This window comes from Chelmon rostratus, chromosome 1, assembly GCF_017976325.1.
Source record: "Chelmon rostratus isolate fCheRos1 chromosome 1, fCheRos1.pri, whole genome shotgun sequence".
Taxonomy (NCBI): domain Eukaryota; kingdom Metazoa; phylum Chordata; class Actinopteri; order Chaetodontiformes; family Chaetodontidae; genus Chelmon; species Chelmon rostratus.
The window spans coordinates 8,710,490-8,735,467 of NC_055658.1; the positions used below are offsets into that span (position 1 = coordinate 8,710,490).

General features: G+C 41.8%; 1 protein-coding gene across 1 annotated transcript in view; it reads right to left on the reverse strand.

Moving 5' to 3' along the window:
- Positions 1-24,978, reverse strand: part of ush2a (Usher syndrome 2A (autosomal recessive, mild)) — a 203,433-nt gene that overhangs the window by 21,522 nt on the left and 156,933 nt on the right. Inside the window, exons 67-73 of the mRNA XM_041935708.1 lie at positions 17,990-18,097; positions 16,219-16,402; positions 13,518-13,675; positions 10,396-10,554; positions 9,337-9,499; positions 6,861-7,078; positions 6,636-6,772 (exon numbers count right to left, since the gene is read on the reverse strand). Of these exons, the coding sequence (XP_041791642.1) occupies positions 6,636-6,772; positions 6,861-7,078; positions 9,337-9,499; positions 10,396-10,554; positions 13,518-13,675; positions 16,219-16,402; positions 17,990-18,097 (1,127 nt within the window). The remainder of the gene's footprint in view (positions 1-6,635; positions 6,773-6,860; positions 7,079-9,336; positions 9,500-10,395; positions 10,555-13,517; positions 13,676-16,218; positions 16,403-17,989; positions 18,098-24,978) is intronic.

The following is a 24,978-nucleotide window of genomic DNA, read 5'->3' on the forward strand; positions in this document are numbered from 1 at the left end:
GTGCGACACATACACACACACAGAAACACACCCACAGACACACAGAGTGCCATTAGGCATGTGTTTTGTCTGTGGCCAGCACAGACATAGAGAGGGACTGCAGGGGTCTGGAACAGGCATGCCCACTTCACACGGACAGCCATGATTGGCTCTGGCGGCTCGAGACCCCAGGAACAGCATATTTAGTGTGCATATATGCATGCGTGTGTGTGATGTGCCCAAAGACCAGTGGACAAATTCTGGCGAGTCAGGGACGATATGCTTAAAATCCACAGATATGTTGAAATAGACTGAGTGAGTATTTGCTTGTCTATGGATGCAGTTTAATCTGATCTTTTTTTTCATAAGGAACAGGTCTTGATATTCCACTTGATGAAGGGTTGCTCATCCATAATGCAGACACAGTATATTACAAATACTTTAGCCCTCTTCTTTGGCATCCCTGTCACCTTTAAACCCCTTATACCCAATCGATGAACATAATGCAGACGGCCAAATATAAAAACAAAGATTCTGCATTCATGTCCAGGCTGTGAGACAACCTCAGAAAGACAGAGAGGCCGGCAGGAACGCCTCCTGCAGACTACAGTCAAGAGAACAGCCCACTTCCAAAACAAACACTTGGACAAGGATTCAGTTACAAGTTGTCTCTTTCTCTCTCTCTCTCACACACACACACACACACACACACACACTTACACATCCAGAGGCTTTCCTCCAGAGTTGAATGGACTTCAGTCATCACAAATATAGGAAAGAATTTTTTGTCTCTCTCCTCTATGCACTCACGATCAGCATTCCTCTAAAGTGATGGCCATCGTATCGCAGTTGCAGCACTAAACACCCATTAAGACAAGTGGAGAGCACTACACTGGATGGTGTGGCCTCTTCACAGACGGACACACAATAACACACAACCTGTCATTACTAAAAGAGTGAGAGAAAGAGGGAGGGAGAGAGAGAGGGAGGGAGTATAAAGAGAGAGGGAGGAAGAGGAAGTAGGAGAATACTTGAAAAAAAATCACTTGTAAGAGTGAGAGGGAGACAGGAGAAGAGGGAATGGAGGGGGGCAAAGATGGAGGGTGAGAATAACATAAAGACTGTAATTTGTGACAGAGGTAGCCAAAACCCCAATGGAAATGCAGTGATGGAGGGAGGACTGAGCAGCATGGAGCGACAGAGGGAGGAGTCGTGAAAAAGATGAGGAGACGAGAGAAAAAGATTGCAGCGAGGAGAAGAGGGACTGTTGCAGCCTGATTATTTGGCTGTTTATGCAGAATGCTGAGAGCCCTCCAATCAGAGCTGGAGACCTCTAACTAAGGGGTCTGACAGGCCGAGGGCCTAACGAACTCTGCATGTGAGTCTCCTTATTCCCTCCTCTAATCCTTCCCTCCTCTCTCCACCTGTGTCCTCCTCCCCTCTCAACCTCCTCATCCCTCTCTCCTCACCCTCTGCGCACTCAGCTCTGCATTTCTCTCTCGCCTCCGCTCTTTTGTCCTCCTCATTTGTTAAAGGGTGTCACTGAGAGCAAGGGCAAAGCCTCGTCATTCCCATTCCTCTGACCACCCTCGATCCTCCGCTCCGTCTCTTTGGCGGTTAAGTGACACAAAGCGGATAAATGAACAGACAGTAAGAGAGGGTTCAAAGCATCGAGCACAATCATGTTTACATGTCACAACAGGTTAACCCATTTTATTTACAGATTTAACTGGATAAAAGCAGGTCCATGATATCAAGTATGCAAACCTGAATATTTTCTTTTATATATTTCTATTTTATCCTGAAAACCTACATGTTTTGAAGACAAATACATTTTAATAAACCATGATTGCAATAACTATGGTGGCTGAGAGTGCTCAACAGACACTCGACTCACACTTTGACAACGCCTAGAGGAAATACACAGGAGGGAACATTAACAACTGATGAACAGACTCACCACCTCTCAGTTATTTTGGAAAATGTTATTTTAGTGTTAGGATTCTGATCACATTTCTGATATTACTGGAGATAATAGCTACACACCTTGCATCAGTCTTTCATTAACTACTGGCTGGTTCATCATTTTGCTGTGTCCCCCCTGAGACACGGGTTGGGTTGGGAAACATGCTGTCTTGTTGAGATTCAAGACAATCTTGAATCTTATTGCCAGCAGGAAGTTGCCAGGTACTTAAACTGTGCTGGAAGGCGGATTTTGTTACTTTTGGTCAGAGCCAGCTGTTTCCCCCTGATTCTAGCCCTTCAGCTAAACTAAGCTAACTGGCTGTTGGCTGTAGCTTCATAGCCAACAGATTGAAAGTGGTATCGATGTGCTCATCTAACTCTTGACCATCCTTTTTGATCACATCACATCCTCACTGCACGTACTGAAGCAAAACCCTGTCAATCTGAAACAAATATATTTAATGTTTGACTTCATTGATTTTTGTAAATATCTGCTTATTCTGAATTTGATGCAGCAACATGTTTCAAACAAGTTGTGACAGGAGCAACAAAAGACTGGGAAAGATGTGGAACGCTCCAAAAACACCTGTTTGGATCATTCACAGGTAAACAGGTTGATTGGTAACAGGTGATGGTATCATGATTGGGGCATCCTCAAAAGGCTCAGTTCTTCACAAGCGAGGATGGAGCGAGGCTCACCACTTTGTGAACACATGATTGTATAAAGAATGTTACTACATAAGCTCAGGAACACTTCGTAAAACCACTATCTGTAAACAGATAATTTGCAAATGACTGCATTCTGTTTTCAGCGTTTATTTACTTCTTTGCACGTGTCCACACCATGTGTTTAAAGCTATATTATTGTTTGTTCTCACACACACCTGCAGACCATTCATGTCTAAATACACACCATATATTCTGTTTATATGTCTCTCAACTGCGCATGCCTTAATACACACATTGTGATTGTGCAGGTGACACACACATACACACATACTGAAACCTCATGTCGGCTCTGAGACACAGTTCGCCGGCTGGCCCTCGCTGTCCTGCACTCTCTGACGGGCTCTTAATGGTAAACTAACAGATTGTAAACATGCTGCTAGCTCTCTCTTTTTCTCTGTTCTCTACATTAATCACTCTCTCTTTCTCTCCATCTCCTTGTCTTTCATCTTCTCTCACCTCTTTCACTTGCCCTCTCACCCCTGTTCGTTTCATCCTTCCCCCTCTATCTGCATCCCTTCTTCACTTTCCCTCTTTTTCTCTCCCTCTCCCTCTCCCTCTCTCTCCCACTCTCGCTTTTCCTGGGGTATTTTTTAAACAATGTGTCCTTCATGTACGGTTGGTTACAGGGTGTACAGAAGGACATCATTAGCGCTGGTGGTTAAGCTGTAATTTACACCATTACCGAGGTAGGGGCCATTTTTATTGCCTAGTAAATTTCAGCTCTGAAATATTTAGACCATATGGCTCAATTTGTGTAATAACCTTAATTTCCAAGCACCCTTCAGCTCCCTTCAGCGCCGGCTGTTGTTGGCGGATGGCGGAGTGGTGTGTGTACACATTTGTATGTGTGTGCACGGTTTGCGGTTTAGAGCACATACACACGCGTGCACGCGCGCACACACATTCATATACACGCATACCCAGAAACATGGACATGGCAAAAATGTTAACGCGTTCTCTACACAAACCCTTTTACATACACATTACACCCTCTTTCTTCCACACGCTGTCACTGATTCATTCATTCATACTCTTAAACACACACACATGCTCGCACACACACACACGTATGTATGCATGGCGGTAGCAGATTAATAGGGTGTCAGCTTGTGTTTGGGTGAGGGAGCGTCAGGCGTCGGCCAGATGGTTCTCAGGGATGATGACTGTCAGGGGTCCTGCTCTGATCAATGGGATGTATTAATACAGCACACACACGCACACACACACACACACACACGTTGTTGAACATACACACACAAACAAAAATATGTTATGCATGCACACAGGCACACATTCAACCTTATTCAGACATATGTATCCACACAGAGCAACACTCACACACATACACACACGTACACGGTCTAACTTCACCAGTGATCCCAAGGGCCACGGTGTAACATCTGGAAGAGCCAGGGGAGGGAGGAAAGGACAGAGGAGGAAAGGAGGAGAAAGAGGGAGGTGGCAGGAAGAGAAAAACAGGAGGTAGGGGGCTTTAAAAAGTGGGAAGAGGGAGAAGAGATCAGTGACAGAAGCAAGGGGAGGAGAGAGAAGTGACTGGAGAACAGGAGGTGCAATGGGAGTAAACAGAGAGATAGGAGATTGAGGAGGTGCAGAGAAGGGTTAAAGGTTGAAGAGGTGAAAGAAGGTTATAAAGATAGCAAAGCAGAGCTGAGGAAATAAAGGGTGGGGTGGAGGAAGATGCAGGGGGAGGAATGGGAGGGTTTAGACAAAAACAGGACAGAGAACACAGAGTGAGTGAAGGATGTGAGCAGAAAAAGACAAGGGAAAAGGAAAGAAAGGGTGGAAGATGGAAGAGAGAAGAGAAGAGGGAAGAGGAGAGGAGATGCATGAAACAAAGGAGGAATTTTAGTTGCCCACGGAACTCCTTAGCTAGAATTTGGTGAAAGCTAAATGAGCCTTTGTATGGAGATTGATGCCCAATGAGCTTTCCAAAAGGGGAAATACAAACAGTCCCTGTGTCCACTGGCCTGGGTGAAAAAAGTTGGATGGTGGGATGGGATAAGGTGGGAGAAAAAGAAAAAAGTACTCTGAGTGTACTCTGAGAGGAGGAAATTTAAGAAAAAGCAGAGGAGAAAAGAGGGAAGAGAAACATAAAGCAACAGAAAAGCGAAGAAACCTTGATGCAAGAACTTGACGGGGTTGTTTGAGTGACTAACATGTCTGTCAAAAAGGTGTAAAGCATGGAGAGTGAATTCGTGTGTGAGACCGTGTGTGTGCCAGGCGGTGCGCAGGGGTCTAGTGAGGCAGGCCGCCTGCGCTCCGTACCCTCATTCCGTCCGATTGCCATGACGACCCCATTAATCAGCCAAGCTGGCACAGAGCAGGGTTCCCAGCCCAGCCTGAGATCAATACACACACAAATACACACATACCAAACGGACACAGACACACACACATGCACAAACAATACATCCACAAAGCAAGACATTTAGAGCCGAAAAGAATGGGTGGATTAGTGACCATTAAGGAGAGAAAAGAGTGAACTCCTACTGGTGCCTTTTCACTTTGTTGTCCATAATGGCTGCAGGTGATGTTTCACCTGTGATGATCTTGGGCTTATCTTAACGAGGTGAACTACACGACTTTCTACTGAGCAACGATATGTGTCAAACATCTATCCAATATCAAAACTCATTTTTGGCTGTGCGTTGCTAACCAGCAGCACACAAGTGTTACAATCCCACAGCCTGCTCTTTCCAAGTTCGCCCACAACTTCCTCATTTTCACTTTCTTTGTGTATTGCTAAACAATGGAGCGCATGTGGTGAAGGCAACCGCGTGACAAATGACCGCCACCACAATAAGTCTATGCCATGTCAATGAGCCTCTCACACATACACAAACTCACACACGCACACACAAACAGAGTGTTCCATATCAATGAGAAGGTGAAAGGTCTCCATTTACATCTTGTATTAATTATGAGTGACAAGCCAAAGGTCACCGAGGGAGAAGAGGCCACTCGTATGGACAGAATATAGATCTATACTTCTACCGCCTTCCCCCGTTCGCTCTCCTCCCTGCTTTCCCTATCTATCACTCTGTCTCCCCCCCTCTTGTTCCTTGACTTTTCTCCCCCTCCACGCACTCTTTTGGTCTCACTCATTCTTGCTCTCTTTTCTATTTCTTACCTTCTCTGTTAACTGTGACTGTAACTTTGTTCTGCAAATCTGAGTGTCTTTCTTTGCTGTGTGTATATGTGTTTACCACCTTATTCTTTCATTTACCCTTTTCTTAGAGTCTCTGTTTATCTTGATTGATCATGCACATGCACACGGGCATAGCGTACACACACACACACACACACACACACACACAAGTGTAGTGGTGTACAGAGAGGAAGCTGGTCAGTGTTGGTGAATATCCCATTGCAGCTTTGGGTGAACCATTAACAGTAGTATGTGTGTGCATGTATAGTATGTGTGTGAGCCGGTGCGTGGACCTGTTTGTGTCTGCCTATGTGTGTGTGCATGTGGGTTTGGTTTGCGGGGGCTTGCTTATAGTTATTTCCTGTGTTGGAAAATCAGGCATGGCACAGAATTGTGGGAAGGGCCCTGGAGAATAGCAGGCCATGGGCAGTGTGTGTGTGTGTGTGTGTGTGTGTGTGCGTGTGTGTCTTCAGGCCCCTCACTGTCAAACAGATGGCAGTAGCACCACAGGTAGAGTCCAAATTTCTTCACATGCATCACAAATGACAATAGATACACACACACAAATACACACACATACTGTATATTATGTACATTAAATATATACTTTTCTTTAAAGTTTGAATGTTTGTGAATTCTATGCATGTACATGTACATTTACACGATTGTTTGTATATGTTTCAGTTTGAGTAATTTTATCAGATACAACATCATGTGACCAAGGTGGAGTGAATGCATGCACGCTCCCATCATCCAGCATTCACTGTGTTTGTGTGTGTCTCTGTGAATTTACCTCCACAGTGAGAGCAGTAACAGCAGTTGAGTTGAGCGTTGGGTCCTGTTGGTGCTTCTTGTAAACCAGCCTATAATGGGAAATGAGACCGTTGGGCTGTCCTGGTTCACTCCATTTCAGATGTGCTGAGTACGCACCTGTCAAAGTGCACAGCATATGGGACTGTTAGTGATTCAATACGAGAACATTATAACCATACCAGTTTTCACGTGACTCTGAACTCACCGGTGGGTGTGGCAGTGGGAGGGGCCATATCTTGTGGTTTTGCCTGCAAGGTCTGAGCTAAAGTCCACTGGCTTAGAACAGAGCCTTTGGAGTTGTGGGCTCGAACCCTGTACTGGAAGTAGCTAAACGGCCGCAGGGCGGGGCTTGCATCGAAAAATTCAAGTGGCCCACTGGACCAGATGAAAACCAGCAGCTCCTCCTCTGTTCCTACTGGACACCTATAATAGATAAAATACTTGGATCAGCTATTGATTGTTCAGTTGAAATTGCTTAAGTTGTATTTAGTGTATGAAAAGCTGCATGTAAGACATGCTTCAATAACCGTTACAGTATTATAGATCATATATACAGTATATATAGATGTTTCACTTGTTGCGTATTAGCAATATATTCAAAATATACTTGAATTAGGCTCAAAACAAAGAAAAGAGGTATTCTTGAGTATGTTATCTAAAAGTATTTCTTTATATTTTAGTGGACTGAAAATAGGCAGACTTAGTTTGTGTGGAGTTGTAATAAGAAATGTAACACCACGTCTTAACCATTGTGTGTAAAGTTACTGGCTGATGCAAGAAACCTGATGTCTTGGTAAGCCCCTTTGTCTGTGATTAAATAGGGTTTCAGGTGAGACTGTGTGAGAGAGAGATTTTCCTATTTTATCCAAGTCCCTGTCTGCCTGAGTCTGATCAAGCCAGGTGTGTGTGTGTGTGTGTGTGTGTGTGTGTGAGAACTGCTATGCTAATGTGTGTTTCCTGAGGACTTAAAGGGCTTAGTCTGGTCTGACCCTGCATACAGATCACACACTCTTTGGTCAACAAGCAGACCACGACCTTCAGCATGCATTAAAAACACGCGCAAACGCACACACACAAAGTATGCAGATTGGTAAGCAGAGATTTACCTAAAGCCACATCAACAAAACTTCTATGCTTTTCTGTGTCTAAAAGTAAATGTGTATACTATATGTATGCACAGAGTATTTGCATATGATCTATGCACGCTACTATTGGTTCACATAAGAATATGAAAGCAGCTTTGTGTATGGTGTAGCTGTTTCTATTGCTGCATGTTTGAATTTCATCATCCACTTTCAGCTCACTTTCTCCTAATTAAAAAAATGCCTTGCTCCTCCTGACAGCAAGTCACATGTCAATAAAACACATTCTATGCTCACTCTTCAGAAATGACTGCTCATCTATGATTTTTACAGGTAAAATTTTCACAGGTTAAGTAAGTAGAAAACATGTCCAACATTAAGATCTGGGCCACAAATATGCAAGTAGCTGAGTACATTAATGATGTGTACACGTTCCTCAAAGTGCACAACTCCAGCACAGACGCTGGTGGCCATTTTTGCAGATTAGGGCTATCAACAAATATTCTAAATTTGAATATGTAATGGAATTGTAAAAATCCACATATCGAAAAAAAGCAGCACCGCTGCAGTAGCTACACTGTACGACAGACGATAAGAGTCACACAGCCGGAGCTGACCCTTGTCCAGTAATGTTTCTGTGACTTATTTAAAATCGAATGAAAATGAAAATAATTCCTGACTTAGACGTGAAAATATTCTGGCTCTACACACTGTTTATCCCAGCTGCTTCTCTGATGTCCGCCCTCTCTCGCACTCCTCTTCCGATTCTGTGGATTAAAGGTTTATTTTGACTAAACCAGAGTTCGTGATGATTGTTGGAGAAGCGAAAGATCAATCAAGAAGGTTTTGATGAGTTTAATTGTTTTGATTGAGTTTGAATTAAGTGTCTGTTAGGATGATAAAATTACTGTTTCTGTAAATGGAGTCTGGTGGCTTTGGCGACAGCGACACAGTGCCTGTTTCCGGTTAAACAAAAAGGATCTTACTCTTTTCTTCTCTACCAAAAACGTCTGTCTCTGTAGGGATCCTTTCCATAATGCTGTCAGCCACTTAGAATAACAATCTGAGCCTGTCAGTGGCAAAAACACTTTTAGTGGATGTACTTTGATAGTGCTCAAACCCCCGGAGGGATTACATTGCAGGTGCCTCCTTCTTGCTCAATAAAGGAAAAACTTCCAAAACTGTTGTCCCTATTATTCACTTGGTAGTAACAACGGGAAAATAGGGTCCATAATCAGAAAATATGTGGCCTGAATTTGTCCCATTTTTCCGGTACATTGAAATCTTCCAGGACACAGGGCCTGTGTCTGGGACTCACAAAATTTGCCTGTTCGCTACTTAGATCTTGCTTAGTTTCTTTTTGGGATAAGGTGCAATGTGTCCTCAGTAAAATCATGAAGGTCTTTGTGATGATACATTAAGTGTTTCCAGCAACTTGCTGTATCCGTACCAAAAAGGTGGCTTTACCAGCACTGGTATACATGATAAAGCAGACACTGATTATACTGTATTTCTCAGTATACTGCACATGCAATGCACATTTGCCTTTTTGTATGTATACAGTATATACTGCATGTGTTATTTGTGCATGAGTGTTACCTGTATATATGGTAGGAGGTGATGAGCCCATTGGGTTTTTGGGGGGGTGACCAGTGGACCTCCAGGACATTTGCACCAGGTGCTTTTACTGTAGGGGGCAATAGACCTTCTGGGGCCGCCTCTAAAGTCCGTACATATACACCCCCTCCCACTCCACACCCATCTGCAAGGGGCAAAACAGGAGCAACTTGTCACAAAACACACACACTTCTAGAAACATGTCTCCAGTGAATTAGTTTCTATTAGAACCCTGATTCCACAGAAATTGGGGCACTGTGTAAAATGTGAACAAAAACAAATGAACTGAGTTTTATGAGGTATTTCCAAGTCTATGTAGTAATATCCCTCATACAATCATGTGTTCACACAGTGGTGAACCTCGCTCCATCCTTGCTTGTTCACCTCTGGAATGATCCAAACAGGTGTTTTTGGAGCATTCCACAACTATCCCAGTATTTTGTTGCTCCTGTCCCAACTTGTTTGAAACATATTGCTGCATCAAATTCAGAATAAGCAGATATTTACAAAAATCAATGAAGCTGATGAGGTCAAACATCAAATATATTGTCTATGTACTGTTTTCAATTGCGGATATGCTCAAAAGGATCACCTTGTGTTCTCAACTTTTTTGGAATCTTGGTTATTCGTTAATCAGATCAATACTATATTTATAGCTAAAGCGGGCTTTACATTGTCACTCAAAACAGATCAGTAGCTACAGTTAAACGTCTGCTTAATGATTGGTTAGCCACAGACTCCATCATTGGTCTCAGTCCTCACATCACTGGATGCAGTAGATGAAAATGGAACAGGTGCATCAAGTCCCAACTTTGTAGTTTAAATGGGAGAGTAAATATAGCTGCCTGAGCCCTCCTCAAACTTTAAATCCAACCGAGTAGCTTTGCAGAGGACACTGTTCAGGATTATACAACTTGGTACAGAGCAAAGCCTGTGTTTAACAGAACTGCATGTCGACCACAAATGGTCCTGCTATGTGCTTTGCTTTTTACGATGCACGACTAATTTTCTTATTAAGAACAGTAAATCTCAAACACTTACCATTTTGACAGGCCTGCACTCTGATGTAGTAGGTGGTGAATGGCTCTAGACCAGTGACAGTGAGGTGCAGGTCTTGCCCAGCATGACGCGTTATGGCTCCGTCACTTCCTGGGTTTAACAGGATGTTGTAGTTTACAGGCTTGCTGCTGTCGAGCTGAGCTGTGGAAATGGAGAAAGACACACGAAGACATGATTAAATTTTGTTTTTATGACATTTCAGTTCTTTTTTTTAACTGAAGTGCATTTATGACGGAAACAAAAAAGCAGGATGAATGATGGGATTTTACATTTTACACCTGTAGTTAAGAGATGGGACTTTTTCCCCTCTGTATCGCCACCAAATCACAGGCACAGTAAAGATGAGTGACATATTTTACACTTGAATAAGCTACATTTGCCTCTTGACGCCCTGAAAAGCATGTACAAAAACAGGGGCACAAACTTAAAATCTGAAGGTCATTGTTTGCTTCAAATATCAAAAAAGAGCATTCAGCCTAAATCCAATAGACTGAATCATGCACACAACACTACAGAAAGGCTGTTGATCTTCTTCTGCTTTATAAGGCAGATAAGGATTTTAATTCACGATCTATATGCACAGTGAAGCAAGTCGTACGTGTTGCATAACTGCCTGAAAATTGTTGGTCACGTGAGGTCTCTTATAAAAGACAGGATTGTAGATAGAATAGACTTAAGACCAAATGTTCATATTGGATAATTTAAAGTTCTATATGAATAAACGTAAGTAGCTATCTGCACAGTTTATGATTTTCCCACAAGTACAACTGCACTGTTAATATTTTTGTCTTCAAACCGCCTGAGCTTGCCTTCACAATCCTGTGGTCTCACAGCGAGACAAAAACACACAAATGCATACATAGAGAAACACCCACACCCACACCCACACACACACACACACACACACACACACACACACACACCTAGACTTTGTTAATATTCTCACCAGAGCTTTTTCCATAATTCAGGCCAACTGTATTGTGATGGGTTATTCAACATTCATGAACTCTGGATATCTCGAGAACGAACTGATTACCAGACAAATGAAAGACTTCAATTATTCACCCCCCAACTCACATATGCACACATGCACCTACACGTACACGTACACGTACACGTACACACACGCACACACACCTCTGACTTCAGCACATGGAGCTTTTTATATGAACACACTTTGCCTGCATTAACACACTTTCACAAAGTCCACACACACACACACACACGCGCACACGCACACACACACACACGCACACACACACACACGCACACACACACACACGCACATACACACACACAGAGGGGTCATAATATATCCCTCTTTGATCAGTATGTTGCTCAGCCATAGAGGTTTAATCATCAATGTGATATTTAAGTTCTATTATTTACAACCAATCAGCTGCTTTGACAAGGTGTATTTCACATATGATGCCCACAATTACAAATGTGCACATGTACACTTACATACAACAGAAACCATGCACACAGACAAAGTGCTCTCTCTCTCTCACACACACACACACACACACACACAAAGACAGAAACAAACACCACAATGGAGGAATTGATCCCAGAGTAAATGTCTTTTTAATAGCCATACGTCAGTGCTTTGGCAGTCAATGTATGCATATGAAGACACAAACACACGTGCATGTACGTACACACAGACAGACGCACTGTCTGAGAGACTGGCATGCACACATACACATACACACACAAGTCGAAAACACTCCAGACTCCGGGCTCAGGGAGTTAACCAAGCGTGAGAACCCAGCCGATATTTCCTCACCTTTAAAATCAACCCGTAATGACGATAGAATAGGCCTGCCTATGGAAATGTCTCCACAGTGATGTGCACACACACATATGCACACACAGATATGCACACACTCAAATACACATGTATAAAGATGCATGCATAAACAGAAATACACACAAACAAAAGACACAAACACACACACACAGGCAACAAAGTGAAGTGTCTTTGCTAGTTGGCCCTATAAGCGGTTTCTGAGATAGGAAATCAGCCTAATGGGAGTAATAGTCAATGATAGATGGGTTAGGGCAGACAATCACTGCCCCATAAGCATAAAACTCAGCCCTGAGTGTATGCTCATGTAAACCTGTGTATGTGTGTGTGTCCAGGTCTTAAGAGGCCAGAAGGTGAATGAAAAAGTACTCCTGCTTTTGTTTCAGTCTGACCCCTCTCTCTGTCTCCTCATATCAGAGGAAGAAGTGGCTCACATGAAGGAAAAACTTCTCTCTGGTCAGTTTAATATGGTGAGTACAATTTTTTCCACCTTTCAGAGCTAAATCCAACGATTGTGACAACCACTGCTTTAGTGTTGTGTCAAACATATTCAAATTATTGGGAAATCATTGCATGTAAAAACTTTTTTTCTGGACAGTAAAATGGTACGCTGCTGTATGTATCACATTCACTCTGTTCCCAGTTTCTCTTCAAATGCATTTCAGGGAATAACTGCAAGGAAAGGACAATGAACTATACTCATTCTGCAGTCTGTCTGTGAGATTCTCAATCTGCAGGTTTGTTTTGAAAAGCTCTGCAGTGTGACGAGTGTAAACACGGCATCAAGCCCCTCTGGCTCGCTGTGATGAATTGTTCTGGTGAATATTCTCAGTGAGCACGCAATTGCCTACAATGCCACCTTAAAACCTTGGTTAAGTGAGTTTGTGCAGTCATTAACAGAACTGTTCAGAGGTTTATTGGTTAATGATGAAACCAAATACCACTCGAGTTGCAAAGTGGAAGGAGACACTGGTTCTGGAAATGTTTTTCCCAATTAAACTAAAATCTAAAATTGAATTTGAAAATTCCCATTTCAAAGTCATGTTTACACTTTAAAATGCAAATGTGACACAGCTACACACACAAAAAGTCTTTGATGTTTTGAACAGGCTGTTGAAATGTGATTAAGCATTGTTAGGTAGTATATAATACACCACAGTGTCTATAAATCATCATTTACTAACATAAACAAGTTAGTTCTATCATTAGAAGCCAAAACAAACTGTCATCTCTCTGATCCTCATTCAAACTCAACACGCTTCACATTCATCAGTCCATTTAGATAGCTACTCACCAGGAGGGGTCCAGGCAAGAGAGATGGAGTGGGGGCCTGACACAGTCACATTGTGGGGAGGTCGGATCCCAGTGGGGCATGAGACCGGTGTTTGTATAACATATTTGTCACTCACACCCGTCCCGCCGCCTGTACTGGCCTCCAGCTCATACACATACCTGAAGAAAGAGAAAGCAGCGGAGAAATAACAAATGAGGGGCAGAGAGAAATGAGGGATCAGGGGGGAAGGACAGAAGGACAGTTACAGAGGCAGTTTCACACAAAGCAGTACAAATGTATACAACAGACAAGTCAGCACCTGGTCAGTCTTAGCTTAGACAGCCACACAATATATGGAAAGGTAGTTTTATTAATATATCCCACATACATCCTAACATTTTCTGGCATTGAGCATCACCAGTTTGTCATCCAGTCCTGTCACTGATGACCCAACCTGAAAAAGCTGATTTGAATGACGTGTGTCATCTTCAAACACCACATTAACTGAAACGAATGAATCTTCTTGTCCATCCAGCACTATTAAGCAGCACAACATCACGTCTGAATGTTAGGGGGAGCTTTCACAGCTAACGGGCAATGGCTAAAATAAGATCAAACAGTTTAAAAGCTTCTAAAAGAACCAGACAGTGGACTGTCAAAGTGTGGAGAGTTAGTTCTCTCAACTCGACCAGGCACCTTCAACCATGTATTCTACACAGTTTGTGCACTTGCATATATTCACGAGTAACCCTCATTCAGAAAAGAGTAAAATTGTCAAAAATTGAATAAAGTGCAGAACACGAAGTCCCCAGCTCTGCATGAGCACAGGGGGGATGTATATTGTGTACGTCACTTGTAGAATTAAGTCTACATACTGGTGTCTGGAAATAAATGCCAACTGAGTCTGTGTGAGCTCACACACTTGAGGTCCATTTCTTCCTCCTTCCCTCTCCGTCATACGCCTTCCTCTCTCGCTTTCATCTGTCTCGCTGCCTCTCTCACCCCATTCTCTACCTCTCTCGGCCATGACATCATAAGATAGATTTCCCTTTTAAGAGCGCGTGGCTGGCTGGTGCTAAAGCCTACATTAGCTGTGTAAGTGGGCCACCATTTAACATTAAAAGCCTTTAATTTGCTATAAACTCCGGCACACATGCATTAATAGACGGCGGTGTTGGGTTATTGTTCTTGCGCAGACCGTTTTAAACAGAAGGCCATTAGCACCTCTGCAGTGGGTTAGAACGCAGTCAGGAAAAGGTAATCAAACTACTCATATGTTACTCTCATAGACACACACAGACAGGAAAACATAAATAAATACACCTCACTGAGACACACCAACTATGGCAAGGAGAGACAGAAATCATGAGAGGAAGAGAGCGAAGCTGAGACGGAGTGTGATGGAGAGGGAGAGTTTCATCGGGGCATAGGGTTTCAGTGGGAGAATGAATTTAAACACTTCATCACTGGAAGATATTTACTTAAATGTAAACACCGCCTTGGGATATCAAAAGTAAAATGGTGTGTGTGGTCTGTTTGGCTGTGTTTGTGTGTGTGTGTGTGTGTGTCCTGCAGGGGCAGCCAGAGGGAATAGGTTAATTCTCTCGTCATCTTAGACACTTCCTGGGCTGCCGAAGCAAAGTGACAGCTAATCAACATTGTCATAAATAATCAATGGCCACTTTGAGCAGTCTCGCGCGCACACACACGCACACACACGCACACACAGAAAGGCATGAGTGGGTACACACTCACACACACACACACACACACACACACGCGTGGGCAAAAACACACACAAGACTGCCTGGATAATGGGGCTGGTGCTCCCTGTGTAATTCTTGGCGTGGGGCTAAATTGGGAAAAGAAGGAAAGGAGGAAGGGAATGAGGTAAAAGGGGAAAGGATGGGAGGAGAGGGAGGGTAAGAGGAAAGACGAGTGAATAGGAAGTGAGACAAGTGATGAGAAGCGAAGCGTCGGGATGGGAATGCCTTCCAGCGGACTATCAGGAATTAGGGAAAATTAAATGTCACACACACAGTCCTATCTTCTTTCTTCCTCCCTTTCTCTTTCTCTTTCACACACACATAGAGGAGATTGGAGTACTGCAGGGTGTTATCCCACCAATTCTATTTGGGGTAAAGAGAAATTGTCTCGGGAGAGAGTGAGAAGGCCGAGAGAGAGAGAGAGAGAGAGAGAGAGAGAGGGAGGAGGGGGGGTATCATTTTATACTCCCATAATTAAAACAGAAAATCCATCTTGGAAAAAAGACATGGATTAATAAAGGTTAAATGAAAATAAACAGATAAATAAAATCTACGCTCCACTGCTGTCTGTAAGCAAAAGCCAGATCTGATTTGTGATTTTAATGTGTGTGTGTGTGTGTGTGTGTGTGTGTGTGTGTGTGTGTGTGCGGTAATGTCTGTCTGCGTCTGTCATTGGCATGTCAAATATTTGCTCATTAAATGACACAAACAGACATATACAGAGTGCAGTCCTGAGAGAGAGACATGGACGGGACGATAGGAGAGCGTTTAAAACAGGGTGACCCCGATATCAACACACAAACGTGCGCTCAAATGGGAAAATTTAGGAATTAAAAGCATGATTAATTATGAAGCTACAAGTCAAGTGTGTTTATGCATGCGTGGCTTCTACATTTGCGCACCACACACTGCACGCTTACATGTGTGTGTAAAGTGCGCGAGCGTACACCGTCTACCTGCGGTTTGGCAGCAGTCCAGTGTCAGTATAATTCTGGTCACGGTGGTCTCCGGTAAAAATAGTGTGACCGTCTCTGTTCAGTCTGAACTGGGAGATGTGTCCATTAGGATGTAGTGGCTGATCCCAGTACAGCTCCACTGCAGATGTGTTTATTATCAGCTGTTTGGGCGTTGACCACACACCTGGAGAGGCAAAGAAGGAAAGAGAAGAAGGAGTGTTTTCCACATCTATTAACTGGCATCTATTAATTAGCCATCCTTCTTCCTGTTTAAATCAAACAAAGTGAAGCACATAACTGAACTAAGCAGACAGATCAGATTTTTCCTGAGAAAGACCTTTCTGATATTTTGTTCATTGGTAACTGAGAATAGTGACATTTATTTGTGTGTGAATGCATTTCATCAAATTATGACAGAATTCTTATAATGTTTTTAAAGTGCAAATTTCTATCTATCTATCTATCTATCTATCTATCTATCTATCTCATGAGATTACAATGAAAGGTGAGGAAATAATCATAGGGCAGACAGATAGATTGAAGAACATTAAAGAAATTCATTATTTGAAATTAAAAGAAACACAAATGGTATAAAACTCAACCATTTGCTTGTGTGCAGGAGGAGAGTTTTACTAACATTTAGTTAAACCACAATTCTTTTCACTAATATAGAAACACAAACATGTAGCAGATACATTTAAAATCACACAGATTAATGTTCTTAAAGGTGACCTAAAATTATTAAGTGGACATTGAGACCCAAGGAGAAGTGGAAAGTGTTGAGAAGCAGACACTTAAAAAGAAGAAATAGAAGGCTCATAAATAAAAACGTAAAGAAAAAAGATGCCAAAGATAAACGAGACGGAGAGATAAATGTGCAATAGGTCACGAGAGGAGAAAAGAGTGTAGAAGATGGGAAAAAAGAAAGCAGATGTGGAAGGAAAAGATCCAGACAGTAGAGAGACAAGACAGAAGGAGAGGCGGTGGAAAGGAGAAGTAAGAAAACAGAAACCGAAAAAAATCATCATTAAAGTTCGTCAATGAATAAAAATTCATGACACCATTTTAGTCAGGCGACAAAAGAAGGCTTCGCTCCACTATAGTCAACAGTGAGGAGGAAAAAGGAGAGAGAGAGAGAGAGAGAGAGAGAAAGAGAGAGAGAGGGAGAGAGAGAGAGAGGTGTAGCGAGATATAGCATAGGGAGGCCAAAAAGGCAAAAGAAGGACAAGAGAGGGGGAGGATTCAGAAAAGGAGAGCAGTGGGAAGAGAAAAGAGAAGCAAGAGGAGCGCAGAGAAAAAGGAGAAAAAATATTTAACATAGAGGAAATAAGTGAAGAAGTTATAAAGGTTGATTGTAAAAAGAAGTGACAAAATGCAACAGATATTGTTCAATTTAAGCTTTCATCAAAATGATAATATCTTGTATGATATCTGTGTTCATGTTCTAATCAATTATATATTAACAATAGAACACTTTGCTAGTAATCTACATCAACTAAAAGCAAAAACATAGACACAAATCTTTTGTGTGTTATTTTTTATGTGTTCATGTCATAATTGATATTAGCTATACATTATTATCCAATAAATGTCTGGCCTTGCATTTTTTCTGGATATGATGTCTGACAGGTTTCAGACCTATGAAATGACCACTTCATTTCTAAATAAATGTCACCACATAAAGTCCAACAGAGAAATCCTGCTACGTGTACACGTACAGTATATATAAATATATACATATATACACGTGTGTATGTGTGTGTGTGTGTACCAGCGGGGGAGGCTTGCAGGGTGCGTCCTGTGGAAGGTAAACTGGCTCCACATCCGACAGCTGTACAGGCCACCAGCACAAAACTATAGTCTGTGTACGGCTGCAAACCTGTAGCACACACACATGAATGAATATATGCTTAAAAAGATCACAAAGGACAAATATCACACTTATAAACACATGCAGGGTGGAAAATCAAACACATATGTACTATGTCCAGATCCTGTTTTATTCTCATCACAATAAACTGTGCAGCTGATGGAGGGATATGAGGTACACATAAGAGAATAAAGAGGAACACAACAACAAAATGTTAACGGCTTAAAAAGTAAAAGAGGAAAGCTTGCCCGACCCGTATCACTAACTCTGCTCCCAACCTTTCTCTCTCTCTCTATCCATTACACTCTCCCTCCCTCTGTTCTTTCCACAGTCTCTCAACGGATGGATCCATATCTGTCGGTGTTAAATTATGCATGCCATAACTCAATAATGAAACAACGTAAAGATGGGCAGCCGCGGAACTGACATGGGATAGGACCGGTATAACGCTGTAATGTCATCAGCTTTTGATCTATGATAATTATGATACCTCGGTATGCGTTTAGGCTACAGCGTCCAGACATGATTTATTTATAGGCACCTGCCACGCAGTCTAAAAGAAATCACACAGCGACTGAGTGGTCCTTTAACTGCAACCACAGCAAATCAGGTTTTGGTGTTATATTGAACTTTTCATAGTAAGATTTAAATTCTGAAGTTGCTAAAAATCCTTCATGCACCCAAACAAAGTTAGGACCACTTTCTGGTGATTTCTCAACCTTTGAGAAATATTTTCCGCCTGGCTCTAGATATAAGGTGGATGGATGAGGATGAATGAATGAATGCAAATCCTTAATGCTGTCATGGGGGTTGACTGGAGATTTTATGGTCATTCACTTAGCTGACGGGATACAACAGTGTGCAAATCAAATTCAAGGGAAAATGAAAGAACTAAAATGACTTTATTTCAAAAGGATGACTGCAAAAACAGGCTTTGGCATTGCATAATACAGTGCGTTGAATTCTTTATTTCTGCTTTAAATCTGCACTATTTCACGAGGCACATGATGTGAAATTTACAACATTAAGGATTTAGGATAAATATACATAATATAAATATGTTTTAATTTTCAGAAACATTTAGTTAATTTTTTCATACCTAATAATGTTTTATTATAACATAAATTTGGACTGAAAAAATGACCCTGCTTAACAGACAGAAAAAAAGCTAAGACATTTTTATACATTACATCTTGTTTTTTTTTTCTTTTCTTTTTTACATAAAAGTGAATTTAATGTTTATCTAAAGGCAGGACCAGATGTGAGATGAAATTTAATATCACAGATATTACAAATGAGTTATCACACTGGTAATTTAGCAACAAAAAGACCAAAAACATTATATGTGTAAGATAATATTTTTTATGGTATAATTAAGATAATAATCTAAATTATCTACTGGTGTTTCCAACTGTGTATATTAGGTGGCGGAAAGACAGAGAGGGACAACCTACTGTGTGTCTGAGCTGCTATATGCATGTCGGTAGCCCTCCTATGTTGACGGTGGAGAATGTGCACCAACCCACCACACACACGCACACACTCACACATACACACATGCACTAATGCACAGCGGAGAGCTTCACCACGGTTTCCTCACGTCTCTTTCTACTGTTTAGCCTGCTTAACATGCCTTGCAGCCTGCCATGCTTAACCCAACCTCTGATCAATGTGTGTGTGTGTGTGTGTGTGTGTGTGTGTGTGTGTGTGTGTTTGTGTGTGAGTGTGTGCAAATGTTCTCCCAATGTTGCCCTGTATTTGGGTTAAATAAAGGAAATCTGCCAGCCATATAAAAGTACAATGGTTGAAGCGTAAGGCTCTGTTACACTATTTAACTGTGCAACAAAGCGTGTGTATATGCATGTGTGCACTCTAGCATAGTAAATGATATCTACACTGCAAGTGATGTCATTTGTTGCAACGCTGAATAAAGCAGTAACCTTTCACTACATTTTCCTACATACAGACAGACAGAGTGTCCCTGGGGGAGTCAGAACGAAGCTGAAAACTGAAAAGACGACTGTGTTATAATATTTAACACGGTCCACAAGTAGATACGCTTATGAAGACGAGACAGTTGTTTCAGAACTAATGACAATTACAAAGAAAGTTAGATGAGATCTTTGTCCATTAACTTAACACTGAAAATGCTTTAGAGTGTTGCCTGTGCCTATTAATTAGAGCCTGAACTCAGGTCAAGAAGCACGGTGGACTGATCAGGGAACACACCTGTAAAAGTTAATTTATCAGTTCTGCCCTCTACGAAATGAACAAATCTGCAAGAAGAAACAGATCGTCTGATTCTCCATCACACACACACCAAACAAACACCATCATATTTCCCATTCAATGCGTGTGCATATGCAATTGAACCCAAGCGCACGCGCACACACACACACACACACACCTTTGATGTTTCGTCTTGTGTTTTTCATTTTTAATCTTTAACACTGAGCCTGAAGAGGGCAGTGTTGGTCTGCTGAAGAAATTGCGCCACGTCTGCTATTGTGTGTGTATGTGTGCGCAACAGAAAGAGAGGGAGAGCGTGCATGTGTGTGTGTGTGTGCTGCATATCTATACATGTGCACACCCATGCATACACATGTGTGCCTATGTGCTTGATTACGGAAAGACAGAGGAAGCTTCAATCATTTTAACAGTGATCACCGGGAAGTGAAAAACGGGTGGAGGGCGTTCTGATGTGAGCAGCCAGCGGCTCACTAATGCAGAGTGAGACAAGGCGGTACCTGTCATCTAAGAGCTGGACACAGTGGAGACCTGTGTGTGTGTGTGTGTGTGTGTGTTTGTGTAAGACAGAGAGAGAAACAGAGAGAGACTATGGCAGTCAGACAGAGAAAAGAGTTGGTGCTTCCACTGAAGTAAAAAGTCAAAGAAAGAGCCTGTGCATGTGAGTAAGGCAACAAACGAGAGACAGGACTAGGAGACTGGTGGATTTGTGGAAGTGTGTGCGTGTATGTGTGGTGCAGTAATATAACTGATTTAAAACAGCATTTTATTGACAGGTTGCCATTCCCTGTTTGCATTAGAGAATATAATAGGATGATGGGCGCAGGCCGCAATACCACGCCGGATACCTGATACACCATACCAGAGACGGAGAAAGAGAGAGGTGGTCAAGTGAAAGGGAAGATGGAGAGAAGGTGGGAAATCCAGGAGAGGAAGAGGAGAGGGGAATGTGAGGACAGCTGAGAAAGACACGGAAGAGGGTAAAATGGAAAGATGAGGGAAATACAAGAAAGAGAGGGGTGGTACGATGAAGTCAGGAGACAGAGTAGAAAGGCTGAAGGAAAAAACAAGCAAGAAAATTAAAGAGAGAGAGACAGAGAGAGACAGAGAGTGAGAGAGAGTGAGAGAGAGTGAGAGAGAGAGAGAGAAGAGAGAGAGAGAGAGAAAAGAGAGAGAGGAGCTTTGATAACACCTCTCCTAAATAATTAAGAGTTTGACTTCCTGTCTGTGGCTCCCTAATGCAGAGACCGTCTGGGATGGAACAATGAGATCAAGTTCGCACAGACACAGATATACACACACGTATACACACACACACATACACACACATATAGATCCCCATTGGCAAGTAACCCTGAAGGTAAAACTTATTGTATAGTACATATACATATACATATTATTCACAAGTGCATATGCACAGACGGGCACACACACACACACACACACACACAAATCTTTTCCTTTGTGATTACTTTGTTTACTCTTGTATTAACATCCTTTGATTTCAATAAAATAGCAGAATTTTAAAAAGCTAAATGTTTCAGCTAAAGAAGAGAGAAAGTAAATCTATCATTCATGCAGAATGCATGAGGAGGTTACAGGGAGTGGTTGTTAACTAGTTGGATGAAAGACTTGTCATTAAAGACAGATTCAGGACTGAACCCTGAAAAGAAAAGTTCTTGACTCCCTCCCCTCCTGCTTTCCCCGTGTCTACATGCCTGTAACCTATAGCAGGGACCAATCAGAGCATGGGCTTTGGGGGAAACACATTAATAAATAAAAGAACATACTCTATTCCCTGCTGTTCTGAATTAATAATGAGCCTACAAAAGACCAATTAAACACATGATTAATGCCATAATCTATATAATTGCAGGCAATAATTCATTGTGAGCTAATGATAGCAATACTTAATATCGATTCACATGGGGTGTCTTTGTACAGTAGTGCTTAATTCTTTCTATGAAGTGTCACTTTGCAGAACTGCTAAAACTGCTATTAATGAGAGACTGCTTCTCACTTCTCCTAAGGCAAATCATTGACAAACAGGAAATGGTAGAAGCCACTAATTTGTTTTTATAATTTTAGATTGTGGCATCATAGAGGCCGCTGCTTAATTTGGTAATTTTCACTCTAACAGTGCAAACCAGTCAGAAGCAACACTACTACTTGATTTTGAGTGTTGGGATTTAGGACTACAGAAAAAATGGCTCAGGACTTATTGAAGCTCCACTCCCAATTCCTCAAGTACTGCACTCATGTACAATTTGGAGGTACTTGTACTTTACTGGAGTATTTCCATTTTCAGCTACTTTATACTTCAACTCCACTATAATTCAGAGGCGAATATTGTACTTTTTCCTCCACTACATTTATTTGATAAATTAAGTTACTTAATTTAGAGATTTAAATTAATAATACAAAATATAATCAATAAATAAATCATGATGTAATTCTACAATATATACACCATGTAAAACTATATCTAATGTCTACACAGAGAAAATGTATGTCGTTGTTAAAAAGCAACAGGTATTCTCAGCTAAAATGATTTCACTAATATAATTTCTAATTCAAAATAACAGTACTAGTATTATTATTATTATCATTACTATCATCAGAGTATATTTATGTAAATATTTCTGATATAGTAATGCCTCAAAGACCCAAATGATTTTGATGTAAAATACTCCATCAGATTAAATAACTTACAACACTGCAAAAGTGATTCAATCTAAAATCAACATTTTCGTGCTGAAAAAAGCCCATTTCTCCAGTTTCTGTGGTTTGAATGAGTGAGTGCGTGAGCTCTGACAGCGGTGAGAGACGTCGCAGAGATGCAGAGAAGATGAATAATGGCGTATTAAACATTAAGGATGAGGGAGTAGCACAGCAATTATTTCTCTTCATATTTCACTGAAAACACTTAGATACATCCATCCATCTTTTCATCCGTCCCACTCCTTCTTTCTTTTCTCCTTCGCTCTCTGCGGCACCTTTCACTCCCTCAGTTTGTGTCTCCTTCTTTATTTAACTTCACTGCTGAGGTTACTCCCTACCTCCCTCTCCTGCTACCTCTGTTTCACTTTTTACTGGGCTGTTTTTGCATTTCAATCTGTCGGTGCACATGATAGTACGAAGCTGTTTCAACAGCTGGGATTTAATACTCATACATTTACATAGATACAGTTTGAAGTCGAACACTTCAGTCTGCATGCATGCTCTACTGTATGTGCGTGTGGCTGCATGTGGATGAGTAGCCACAGACACAGAACACAACAAATACAAAATACTGCTTAAAACACAAGAGATGTAAAAAATAAATAAATATAATTATTATTCATGAATCGTCTGCTAAATTTGGAGAGCAGATAAGAATGTGTGAAGTTTTATAAAGACATACATGTATATTAGGGTTGTTCTGAGCTGCAGGACTGGTTTGGGACCAACTCAATGCTTTTTTGAATGAATCTGTAGTGGCCATAAAAAGTTGATGCCTGATCCTTCGTTACTGTTAAACGTTGTGATCCACTTCGTCAGCTGTCAAATCACAGCACTGTGATACATTAAAACACGGGAAGCTTTTTCTGACGGACATGTGTGTTGTTACAAGTAGAGAAATAAGAGAGGAGAGAGAGAGGTAATGAGAGAGAGAGACAGATAATGGGACAAAGAGAGAGAGAGAGACTGGCCCAGTAGTGATTTTGGCTGAATGTGCAGGGTTTTCCAGTGTCTCACTGGGGGACAGGGGAATTTCACACACGCATGCTGGTTGCTAACACTGGCACATGGGGCTGGTACAGTATTACAGCACATTACCATCTCTATTTGGCATTGTTTGCTTTGCCTCATGCCTTCACATACAAACACACATGCCCGTGCGCACACAACTCCTGACCGTACAAGCCAACCACAGGCACCATGGGACTAGTCTATTGGCTACTGGCAAAGCCGATGCCTGGTCCGAGTCCAAGACAGAGCAGAGAGGAATGCTGTGAAGGGAAATGCCACTGATTTTCAGCTTCAAAAGATGTCAGCACTCGGTTCTTACATGTGTAAATGTAATAAATAAAAATGAAATCAGCTTTAAAACGCTTTACATGTTTAAATCTGAAGTTAGTTTAACTGTTCCACTTACAGAAGTAAGTAAATATGTCAGCCATGATAATATTCTGTTGGTATTTTTGCCTTAAAATGTTGTTTTTATACAGACAACAAACGTTTGCTTTATAGTGCTTCATGCAGGTGTTTGTGTCTGCATGTGTGAGCGTGTGTGTGTGTGTGTGTGTGTGTGTGTTGTGACTGATGGCAGCGGGCCAGCAACACAGCTCCTCCTCAGGGTAGATAAAACAAGACCCACAAATCACCCAGTCCTGACACCACCGTGTTTCTGTGCAGATCTACAATACTAAGACAAGCCAACACTTCTGTTTGTCTGTGTGTGCGCTTGCTTCTGGAGTGTTTGTGAGAGCGCTGGGTCTCACGCTGCCTCTTTTGTGCTGTTCGTGTACTTATATTCGTGGTGCGAGCCTAAACTTGAGCGCTTGTCTGCGAGGTTTGAGTGTGTTCTGTTTAAGGGGCTGGGCCAGAGAGAGTGTGGCGGGAATCAGGTGTCATTAGATGGCTTCCAGAAACCAGCATAC